Source organism: Chiloscyllium plagiosum, unplaced genomic scaffold (genome assembly GCF_037043375.1).
Source record: "Chiloscyllium plagiosum isolate Xiang-an unplaced genomic scaffold, Cpla_swu_hap1 HiC_scaffold_39, whole genome shotgun sequence".
NCBI classification, from domain to species: domain Eukaryota; kingdom Metazoa; phylum Chordata; class Chondrichthyes; order Orectolobiformes; family Hemiscylliidae; genus Chiloscyllium; species Chiloscyllium plagiosum.
In genome coordinates this window covers 7,778,407-7,790,607 of record NW_028270177.1, presented here as the reverse complement: position 1 = coordinate 7,790,607, position 12,201 = coordinate 7,778,407, and the positions used below count along the sequence as shown (strand labels likewise).

The 12,201-nt window shown below is 37.9% G+C and overlaps 1 protein-coding gene across 9 annotated transcripts in view; it reads right to left on the bottom strand.

Moving 5' to 3' along the window:
• map2k5 (mitogen-activated protein kinase kinase 5) overlaps positions 1 to 12,201 on the bottom strand; it is a 379,209-nt gene that overhangs the window by 353,002 nt on the left and 14,006 nt on the right. For all 9 annotated transcript variants that reach the window (XM_087981145.1, XM_087981146.1, XM_087981147.1 and 6 more), the window contains exon 3: positions 11,606 to 11,673. In XM_087981145.1, the coding sequence (XP_087837271.1) occupies positions 11,606 to 11,673 (68 nt within the window). The remainder of the gene's footprint in view (positions 1 to 11,605; positions 11,674 to 12,201) is intronic.

Sequence of the window (12,201 nt, the reverse complement as noted above, 5' to 3'; positions counted from 1 at the left end):
CTCCTCTAAAGGTGAACAAAGTTTGTTGCCAATAACAGGGAAATGGCCCTGCATGGGGAAGAGGCATAGTTGACGTGAGGTCAAGCCCTGTGATGTACAAAGTTGAGTAAGGTGAGGCGGTCCTGAACAAGCATTTGGATGACATGAAAGCTGCAAGTTCACAAATGGGTCAAGGGCAAAACATAACTGGTCCCTCAGAACAGCCAGAAAGGCTGTCGGAACTTGTGGGTTCTCCCCCTCTGTTGCAGCCTCAACTCTTTTACTGCCTGAAGAGGAGGATGAATGTCTTCCAAGACACTCTGGTTCTAAGAGGCAGGTTACAGTCTGCCCATATCCAAGACTGAATCAGACCAGGGTATGTAAACACCCCAGGAGACGCTACAAGAAAAAGACAGGCCTATGCCCCCGGATTTAGAGAGGGAAGGATGTAACACTTGTTACAAGGTCAGCCAGGTGGTCCTCATGTAATGAGAGTTCCCTGATTGAGACTGTTAACCTGGTCCAAACAGAGATCCCTGGCTGACAGATATAAATAAGAGTGTCCCTACCCTCCCCTTCACTGTTTTGATCACACAGCACTGCCCTTCGATGTGAAGGGCACTGCTTGTCACTGGCCACTCGGGTGTTTTCCTATCTTCCTGGTGGTGGAAATTGAATAAAGATTCGTGCACTTTGTGTCTTTCACTGTGTCTCACACCTGCACACACACACCATGGCTGCTGGGGAAAAAATAAGCACTACCGCACTTAGGTGGGAGTGTGGGGGTTAAATAAAAAAAAAAGGAACAGGAGGTGGTCGCTGCAGGGAGTGGAGTGCATTATTTCCCCCTCCAACTCTATTTTGATTTAGTAGAGAGAAAAAAAATAAATAAGAGTGTCCCTACCCTCCCCTTCACTGTTTTGATCACACAGCATTGCCCTTCGATGTGAAGGCACTGCTTGTCACTGGCCACTCGGGTGTTTTCCTATCTTCCTGGTGGTGGAAATTTTAAAAAATGAATAAATAAGAGAGTGTCCCTACCCTCCCCTTCACTGTGATCACACAGCAATGCCCTTTGATGTGAAAGGCACTGCTTGTCACTGGCCACTCGGGTGTTTTCCTATCTTCCTGGTGGTGGAAATTTAAAAAAATAAATAAATAAGAGAGTGTCCCCACCCTCCCCTTCACTGAGATCACACAGCAATGCCCTTTGATGTGAAGGGCACTGCTTGTCACTGGCAACTCGGGTGTTTTCCTGTCTTCCTGGTGGTGGAAACTGAATAAAGATTTGTGCACCTTGTGTCTTTCACTCTGTGTCACACCTGCACACACACACACCATAGGTGCTGGGGGAAAAATAAGCACTACCGCGGTTAGGCAGTAGTGTGGGGGTTTAAAAAAAAAGATAAATAAATAAATAAATAAATAAGAGTCTCAGAGGTTCTGCTCACTCTTGACAGCTGGCTTGTTCCAGCTTCCTCAGTGTCAACAGTATGCACGTGTAAACAAAGGGTGACTTGATGATGGGATACGACCGCAGTGAAATTATTTCATGGCCCTTATTTCAAAGTGGCTGGAGTACAAGAGTAGGGAAGATTTTGTACAATTGCAATAAGTGCTGGTGAGACTATATCTGGAGGACTGAGAGCAGTTTTGGTACCTTTAGTCAAGGAAAGAGATTATTTCATTCAAGACAGTTCAGAGAAAGTTCACTGGGATGATCCCTGATGCACAGAAATTGTCATATGAGCAAAGGCTAAATACATTGCACCTCTACCAATTCGGAGCTTAGAAGAATGAGAGGCAATCTCACTGAAACAAAGTGGATTCTTAAAAGGGGCTTGATAGAGTAAATTCTGAGAGGATGTTTCCCCTCAAGGGAGAATCTAGGGCCAGGTGTTTCAGAATAAGACAACAATTCTTTGCTCAGAGGGTTGTGTCTTGGAACTCCTTACCACAAAGAGCTGTAGGGGCAGAGTCCTTGTGTATAGTTAAGGCTGTAATAGATAGGTTCGTGAACATAGGAGAAGCATTGGTCAGGAAAGTGGATGGGAGAATGTCAGGCCAGCTATGTGTGGCTGTACTGTGCCTTTAAAATAAATTTGTTGAGTACTGTTTCTCTTGCAGAGAGATGGTGCCATGGTGGTGCCTCAATGTTTGCTTCAGAAGCAGCAGGTAAACAGTTTTGAGCTCAGAATTTTTTTTAAAAATTAGACAAAAGAACCAGAAGTGGGTCAAGTCAGGCTCACACAAATCCAGTTTATTTTCATTTAGGGTTTGGAGTTTGCTGTTGAAGCTGATAGATACAACTCGCTCTCTCTGCTTCAGCAAAGAGCTTGAGTTCGCTCTTTGACGCTAGATTATTTCTTTCAGTGTTCCTTTCTCCATAGCACATGAGGAAAATATGTTTTGCTGAATATGCTTTTGCCAAGGGTGTGTAATGGGATGATGCTATAGTGGAACACAGTCAGTGATTAGTCGGAGAAAGTGAGGACTTCAGATGCTGGAGATCAGAATCAAAACGTGTGGTGCTGGAGAAGCACAGCCAGTCAGGCAGCATCCGAGGAGCAGCAGAGTCGATGTTTCAAGCATAAGCTCTTCATCAGGAATAGTTAGTGATGAGTAGTTAAATAATACATTATTTATTACTTATTTCAATAGTTAAAGTTATGCCAATTCTTCTTTTTTGTTTGAATTTTAACTGTATTGTAAAAATAAAGTCTTTTGCTCCATGTTTTGTGGTAGACCAATTGAATCACATCTGGAACACAACATCTTACACTTGTCTTTACATAAAAAGTTAGGGTATAGGTGACCTTTCTGATATATTTTGATTTGGTCTGGTCCATAACATATGATCCGATTGAATGGTAGAGTAGGTAGAGGGGCCAAACAGCCTCTCCCTGGTCCTATTTCTTCTGGTATATAACTGAAACAAGGAAAGGCAAATAATCATGTATGGGATGGTGAGACAACTGAGGAGAAACAAAATTTATGTTTACGGAATTTGTGCCTGTAAACAAAATACTCAAATTGGTATTTCTATACAAAATTTTGATTCAATTATACCAACTTATGCCAACAGTATAATTCAGAATACAACATCATTGAGGTGTAGAGTCAGAGTTATACAGCATAGAAACAGACCCTTCAGTCCAATTCATCCAAGCTAATCAGCTATCCTAAACTGATCTAGTCCCATTTACCAGCATTTGGTATATATCTCTCTAAACCCTTCCTATTCATATACTCATCCAGATACCTTTTAAATGTTATAATTGTACTCACCTCCACCACATCCTCTGGCAGCTCATTTCATACACGCACCACCGTCTGCATGAAAACACTGCCCCTCAGGTCCCTTTTAAATCTTTTCCCTTTCACTTTAAAACTACGCTCTCTAGTTTTGAGCTCCCCTACCCTGAGAAAAAGACCTTGGCTATTCATCTGATCCATTCCCCTCATAAAATATACATTTGCGCCAAAATAAAATTCACAATGATTCCATAAATGAAGAACTAAGGAACAGTATACAATAGGATGCTTCCTATATTCTATAATAAACCAAAAATACTTGGCACAAAATTTTTAAATAACAATCATTTGATGTTGATTTCAGGGTACTTTTTTGTTGTGCTTAACTGAAATGGTTATCTTTGGCTACTTATCGCAACAACACAGGTGGTTCTTCTATAACATGATGGCTGCATTCTTGTGCAACCCCACAATATAGAAAAATAATGCTTTAGAAACAGCGCTTAAAATGTTGGTGACGCAACTGTGTTACAGCCAGCACACATTTTAAAAGTTTGTGCTTTAGAAACATTGTCTCCAATTTGTCAATCACGTTACAGCAAATTCATGTTACTAGAACGTGCATTATAACAGAACAACCTGTGGCTTATTGGCATTTTCTCTGGTTAAAGAGAGTTATTAGTTGTTCCAAGACCAACCACTGCAGAAATACTATAACTGGTTCAAGGGAGAATTAATGGTTTGTTGAACAAAGGTGCTTGAAGGATATAGCAAGAAGATGGATCATTTGATCTAAGGAACAAGGCTATTTGAGTCTAACAACCTTTCCTCGTATTTAAATTTTTTTTTCCAAATCTCACAATTCAAATATGTGATCCCACAATAATGTAACAACATAAATAATCAAATACTTCATAATAATTTTGCTTGGATGCACTAAGTGAAGAGAGTACAACAGAATTTAATGAATGTCCAGAACTATTCCACATTATGTTATAGCCATATATGAATTAGGAAGGGTGTATTGACATGGATGTTGAATCAGTATGCAATGAAGTATCATTCGAGCATTCCACTGAATTGTGTGAAACAAGAAAATATTTAAAAGCACAATTGAATGGATTTCCGTGACACTTTAATACCTTCACACTAAAATTCCACATAACAGAAGAAAAGATCTGGCAAGATGCAACTCTAATACTGCATCAATTCTTTTAAATTAACAAAACAAAGATGCCATTGTACTCAAAGTTTTAAGAGATTCCACTCCCGCCCAAAATATTTTTATTCATAAAATTTGTAAAATTACATTCTAAAACATTTTGTCTTGAATATCAACAAAATTCAACTGATCTCCATGCAGCATGTCCACTCTACTCTACCCAACACAGTTGTAATAGTCTTAATATTTGTTATTACCTTTTATCCCACAGAGTAATGTAGACTAATTTTGCAATACTCAAGGGTTAACATCATCTCCAGTGGAAAGTGTTATTTAAAAAAGCCCGGGGGCTCATTTTTAATGAGCTGTAACTATTAAGTAATGCATAAAGGATACTAAAATTTATGGTGCATATAGCTATTATATAATGGTAAAAATCATTAAAAACTATTTTTCTTAATGTTCATGATGATCTGATCAGTAACTATGGAATTACTTTTAGAAACGTCAAAAACAAATCAAGTTAATTTAGACCTTTTAACTTGTGAACATTTGGTCTTTTCAAAAGGTCACTCAAATACACACACACTGCCTCAACAATTTGCAATCCCAGTGGTCAGTGCAATTTCATCAACCCAGTGTTACTGCAACCAACTGTTGTCACACTTCTGTTCAGTGTGACAACCCTCCTAGGAATACGAATGGGCTCAATATTTATATTCAAATAGCCAAACTTGCCAGCAATACCTAGCAGAATTTTTTCAAAGTTGTGAGAACATTTCCCAACCTTGCTGAACTGTGAGCTATTTACATTAGAATAGGAAAACTTTGGTCCATAGAAACCTTCGATTTGGCCCGCAGTCACAATGGATATTCCAACAGAATTAGTTCAATGTAAATTGTCCCATAATCTGTGGCTGCAGGAGAAAGTTTTTCTACGAGTGCAGCTGCCACACGAGCTCACACGAGGGAGACCTAAGAACAGCACAAGGCAAGTGGGAATTCAAAATTACTTACAATACTAGATTAATAGCAATTTTGATTTGCACATTGATTTCCCAAGTATCTACATGGAAATTAGAAAACTTCAATGTACTTTTCACTTAGGTTTTAGGACCTTTTCAAAAAAATCAAGTTAATACACAAATAGTTCTGCTCCTCTATTTTTCATATTTCTTCATCTGCAATGCCAGTTCTTGCTGGTGTCTTGGGTGCTGGTGCCTTGCCCAAGCAGCCTTTCTTCATATGTAGTACTGCACACTGTGAATGCTAGCAGATTGTTTGGTACTGTGGCCAGCCGCTCTCCTATCTAGAACCAATATGCTTTCATATAACATAATTCCTTTCTTCCCTGTTCTTCTAATGATATAGTAGTGCAGCACCAGCTGCTGTCTTGGTTTAGAGCAAATAATAGCCCAGACCAGAATTTTAAGCTGGGACCTTCAAGTCCACATTGGCACAGAAATAGACTGAAGAGTACCTTGAACAACTATAGTGATTATACATCTCTATTCTACAATAAAATTTAGCATTTGTGTCTCAGTCTTACCAGCTTTCTACATTAAGTGCCTAAAAGCCATATTTATAATATTACCAGAGAGGAGAAACTTCAGTTAAGTGGGAAAATAAGAGTACCTCAGGTGGTTATCCTTTGGGCAGAGAAGGTTAATCATAAATTTAATAAAGGTGTTCAAAATCAAGTAGGATACTGATTGGTAGGTAACAATTTCTCGAGCCAGATGGGTCAATAACCAGAAGACACAGATTTCAGGTAAATAACAAAAAAGTGTCAGCTAATAGCAGATTTGTACAGCAAGCAAAAAACTTTTCTTTCCTTTCTTCTTTCACGGGATGTAGGTATTACTGACAAGACCAGCATTTACTGTCCATGTCAAATGCACTTGAACTCAGTAGCTCACTTGGCCATTTTGAAGGGTAGTTAAGAATCAACCATGTTGTGGATCTTGAGTCACATGTAGGCCAGATTAGGTAAGGATGGTAAGTTGCCCCTCCTTAATAAAATTCAAGAACCAGATGAGTTTTTACTCAGCGTAGGTTCACAAGGTCAATTCCCGGAATGGCGGGACTATCTTACGCTGAAAGATTGGAGCAACTGGGCTTGTATATGCTTAGAAGGCTGAGAGAGGATCTGATTGAGACATATAAGATTATTAAAGGATCGGACACTCTGGAGGCAGGAAGCCTGTTTCTGCGGAACCAGAGGACACAGTTTAAAAATAAGGGGTAGGCCACTTGGAACAGAGTTGAGGAGAAACTTCTTCACCCAGAGAGTGGTGGGCGTATGGAATGCTCTGCCCCAGTAGGCTGTGGAGGCCAAGTCTCTGGATACTTTCAAGAAAGAGATGGATAGAGCTCTGAAGGATAGTGGAATCAATGGTTATGGGGATAAGGCAGGAACAGGATACTGATTGAGGATGATCAGTCATGATCATAATGAATAGTGGTGCTGGCTCGAAGGGCAGAATGGCCTACTCCTGCACCTATTGTCTATTTACAGGATAGTCTGCAATGGTGATGATGAAACAAACTTTCAATTTCACACCATTGAATTTAAAATGCCACCAGCTTCTGTGGAGGGATATGAAACCATGCCTACAGAACATTTGAAGGATTACCAGAAATTGTTGGAGAAACATAGTAGGTCTGGCAACATCTATGGAGTAAAATCAGAATTAACATTGTGTCTGGTGACCTTTTACAGACCTGGAAGGGCCATCAGTTGTGACATTCCCACTACACCACTATCTCCTCTCAATTGATGTATAATTCAGTGATTGATAAGGGATTGAAATATAGAAAAGCCATAATACCTACATCATTTTCCAACCTAGATATGACTGAAAATCTCAACAAGCAAACTTGGAGAGTCTTTCCCTCAAATGGATGGATATTGGCAAATCATGCATTTTGAACAGTGATGTAAATTCAAGAGCGAATGGAAAAACAGAAATCCCATGGTAATTGTGACTCAATGATGGCACTCTTGCCTTTGAGTAAGATAGTTGTACATATAGATTCAACATTAAATGCTGTTTTGGATCTAATAAAGAGACTGACTGCACCTTTCTACATCAATTTTCTGGGTTTGTTCTTTGCTTCAGTTAATTTTCTCTGCCTGAAATAAACTATTCCCTAAGTACTCTGTGATCATGAAAAACAAAAAGAGGCAAATTTTTCCATCAATCACTGATCAGCATAGTGCTGCAAACAAGTTGCAGAGAGAGAGAGAATGCAAGAAAATAACAGAAAAATTTCCAAGATGAAGGTCCACTTCCAAAGAAAAGTACATCCAGAAATATTGAATGGGATGTAAGCTTTCTTGAGTGAATCTAAGTTCTCATTACGATCCAGAAGGACAAGGACATCAGGTAAATGGGAACACCACAATTTCCAAGTTCCCCTCCAAGCTAATCACCATCCTAGCTTGGAAATATATCACCACTCCTTCAATGTCACTAGGTCATGGAACTCCCTCCCTAATGCCATTATGGGTCTCCCTACACCAAAAGGCGACATCTCAGCACTACCTTCAAGGACAACTAGAGATGGATAATAAATGCTCACATGAATGACTTTTCAGCAAAATGTCAAATCCTAATTTTATATGGCTCCAATCTCTAAACAAACATTTTTAGTGCCAACATGCAATAAGTCTCACAACAGATCACAACTGCTCAGAGTTCAGTTCCTTCTTGAAGATTTCTATAAAAAGAACAACACTGATTTTAATACATTATAAACAGGAGTGACCAACTACATGGTTCATCCTAAGCTAAGAGGGCATGAAAATAAAAAGAACGTGGTTAGTTCTGTTAATGTAGTGCATCATTATGATGATTTTAATATTTATTTGCACCAAAGTATATTATTTCTTGAACATTTAAAAATGGCCCAGTACAATTTTCATACCCAAATGTGGTCCACCATCATAAATATCCGACCACTCCGACTTACACGCTAATAAATTCAACACTTGCAGGGTTACTGGCATCACTTCAAAAATGGCTACCTTTTTCTAGATACATGAAAAGCTTTTACAATTATCCTCTTTTTAGCCAAATTGCGACATGCATGTGTTGAAATTTATTTGCCAGTTATAATACTGAATGTATAACCATGTGAAAACCAGTATACTATGTTTAAATAAGCTTTCCAAAATTTATAATTGAATTTTCTTTTCATGTTTATTTGTTTAAAGGTGGCAAAATCTGTTTAAAAATCTCAATAGAAAGTTGTTAAAGACATGGATTCATCTGTTATGGAAAGGGCACCTCACTAAAAAAAATTAAATCACTCATGAGAAGCAATTCTAAGAGGAAAATTTCTGCCATTGGCTTTTTAAAAGGAATAAACAAAAGACATGTTGCACAAATAGGTTTATTTTGCCTTCCACACGGTGTAATACCAAAGGTGGGAAAAAAAATCTAATATGCTTGACATCAATTTCCTGGAGAAGACCTCAAAGCTAATCTTTTGATCTAGAAGCACCAGAATCCAACAAATACAATTTCAAAAGGCAAGTTACAATGTTGTTGCTGCCAAGCCCAACTGTAAGATCACAGCTTATTGTAAGTCAAGCCGTTAATAATGGTGGTTCAATTAAACTCTGAATTATCTGCTCCTCTCAGACATCTTCAAAAAGATTATTTGAGCATCGCTTCGACTAAACCAAACTGAAAGAAAAAATTATTTCCAAATTTTAGTAAATCATTATGCATACAACCCTGATACAAGAAAATCCCCAGCAATCTGCAACTCTGATTTGTAATCCAATATTAAATTTGTATACACTCAGTGCTATCACAGTTGCACAAGAAATGTAGAAACTGGAAGCAAAAAGTGACTTCATTAAGAATACTTTTTCACTGACATTTAATATTCTCGTGCAAAGTTAACAGCATAACTTAAAAATTTGCTCAGAAGGCAAATTTCAATATGACGATTTCTGAATGTGTTGAGTTTAATAGTATTTCTATTCCTAAACGTTGTTTCAAATGTTAACTATAAAGATTATGTACTCAAATGTATTCTAAGCCAGTAACAAATCTGAAACAAAAGGACATTAAATCTTGCAAGATTAATGCTTGGTTGGTTTGTTAGCAACATTTTAACCACAAATCTATCAATACTTACTGTGTAAAGATCTTACAAAGTGTTCATACGGAATAAAGCTCTCTACTATTATTATGCCACATGGTTGGTCTAGCAATGGGTTGCTAAATAAAATGCAGATTTTAATGGTTTCTATATATACTAAGATCTTTCCAAGTGCATAAAAAAAAACTGAACTGTAGCTAAAATTACGCCAGCGATATAAAACGTTCTGAGGAGACTGGAGTTACTGGGATAGCCTTTTCTGCTCCAGTAAGTAAAGGGAAGATTTAATTTTTTTTTAAACACTATGAAAAGGTTTTATAAAGGTAAATAAAGTAAGATCATTCATTTTGGTTTGGGATCAGTTTTAAAGGAGTCACCAAGTTAAAATCATTCCTAAAAAGGGAAAGAGAAGCATTTCTGATCATAGCAAATTAGTCTTTCACAGTTAAAACACAGGCCCAAGCACTATAAAGAAAGGATAAATATTTGAAGTACAGGAAGACAGTGCTTGAGGAATTTAGATTAGATTAGATTCCCTACAGTGTGGAAACAGGTCCTTCTGCCCAATAAGTCCACACCGACCCTCCGAAGAGTAATCCACCCAGTCCCATTTCCCTCTGGCTAATGCACCTAACACGATGGGCAATTTAGCATGGCCAATTCACCTAACCTGCACATCTTTGGACTGTGGGAGGAAACCCATGCAGACACAGGGAGAACGTGCAAACTCCACACAGTCAGTCAGTCGCCCAAGGCTGGAATCGAACCCGGGTCCCTGGTGTTGTGAGGCTGCAGTGCTAACCACTGAGCCACCATGCCACCCAATTTCAGTTGCCGGTTCTACCGAAGTGATTACAGATGGAGTGTACCTAAAGATCATTTCCTTGTTGTACAAACAAATGTAATAATATTTAAAACTGACATTTTTTTTGATTTCAAACAAATTTAAAGCTTTCAAATTATAATTATCTAGTGATGGATACAGCTCACTGTAGTATTACATCCTATAAAGCAAAGTATTTTAGGTTTCATGCCTCTGCCAAATTTATTGGTCTCAGCTTCTTGACATGTCTCAGTGGTTTTAGAGTTCAGAATTAAAAAAAATCAAATGAGCATCCTGCTTAGATAGTTAACCTATATTTCTACTGGAATGTGCAACATTTCAAAGGAAAAAGGGGGGGCTCGAGCTTTGAAAACATGAAAGAAGGACAGTAACTGTTTTATGTATTGCTGTTCTCATCTTAGTTAACCTTACAATTCAAATTGCATTTTTTCCCCTTCCTATCTTGCGTTCACTAGATGTTTTTTAATTGAAAACTCCTCTATAAAATAGTAATTCTTTTGCTTCTGGATTTCACTTTCAAAAATCATTTCTTAGCAAATATGCACATGCAACTTCCGTTTGCAGATCTGACTTAATAAAGAAAAACTACAGAATTATTGAACCCACTTGGCAGAATAGCAACAGTTATTACAAATAAGATTAAAGAAAATGATCACTTTTATCCAAATACAAAACATGGGAACCAAATAACTACCTATTCCATAAAACATTATTGTATCATGGTATTTAATAACATACATAAAATTCACACAGGAAAAAGTAAAGACTGCTGATGCTGGAGCATCTGCAGTCCTCACTTTCTCCTAGTTGATTTTAACCTTACTGCGAAGCCTCTTCCAAGGATGCCTACCTTGAAGAAGTTCTCTTCCTCTTTCCACAAGGATCTTAGTAAATCCCTCTCTCACTGCACCCCCCCCAGGTCATCTCCTCTGCCCTGAAGCTTTTCAGCCATGTCCTGAAGCAGACTTGCTACCACAGCCACATCTCCTTCCTCAGTACTTGCCTATGGAACCGACTGGTTCCACATGGACTCCGGACTACATTCAAACCAACACAATTTGGACCTGAACAGGCTAATTTCTGATGAAGGGCTTATGCCCGAAACGCCAATTCTCTTGCTCTTCAGATGCTGCGTGACCTGCTGTGCTTTTCCAACACTCTCAATATAAAATTCACACAGTGCACGACAGGCAGAAGTGCTCCTTTCCGTGTACATGTTTGAAAGGGGTTGATTAAAATGTACCTACATATGATAACATGGCTTTCATTTCCTCATCACTGCGTACTGTGATTCGATCACCATCTTCATCTTCATCTTTAAAAATAAAAATACATTGCAAACATTATTTAGTTAATCAATACTAACAGCAAGATATAGAAAATAATACTTTAGAATAGATAAGACATTAATTAAACAGAAGTTAGAATGACACAGCTAACTCCACACAGCTAATACAGTTTGCATTACATTATATGAATCTTGCAGAGCTTTATTTGATTGAAAATTATATATATTCTCCAGGTAGGTAATATTGGAAGACAGTAGGGTCACATGAATCTACAATACAATCTGAACTACTATTGTATGTTTGGTTTACAAAATGTTTTCATTCCATTGTAATTTGCAAACATATCTAATCTGTCTAATACAGTTGATACAAACTGTACTTTTGTAAGACTTGATAATTTAGCATCTTAAGTAACTATTCCACAATTTTATATGTTACCATTTACATTCAAATCAATACTTGCAAGTGTTACAAATCCAAAGTTTCAAAGGAGAGGTTTCATGATATCTAATAGTTATTAACGCACAGAGTTACAAACATGAACTTGTATTCAA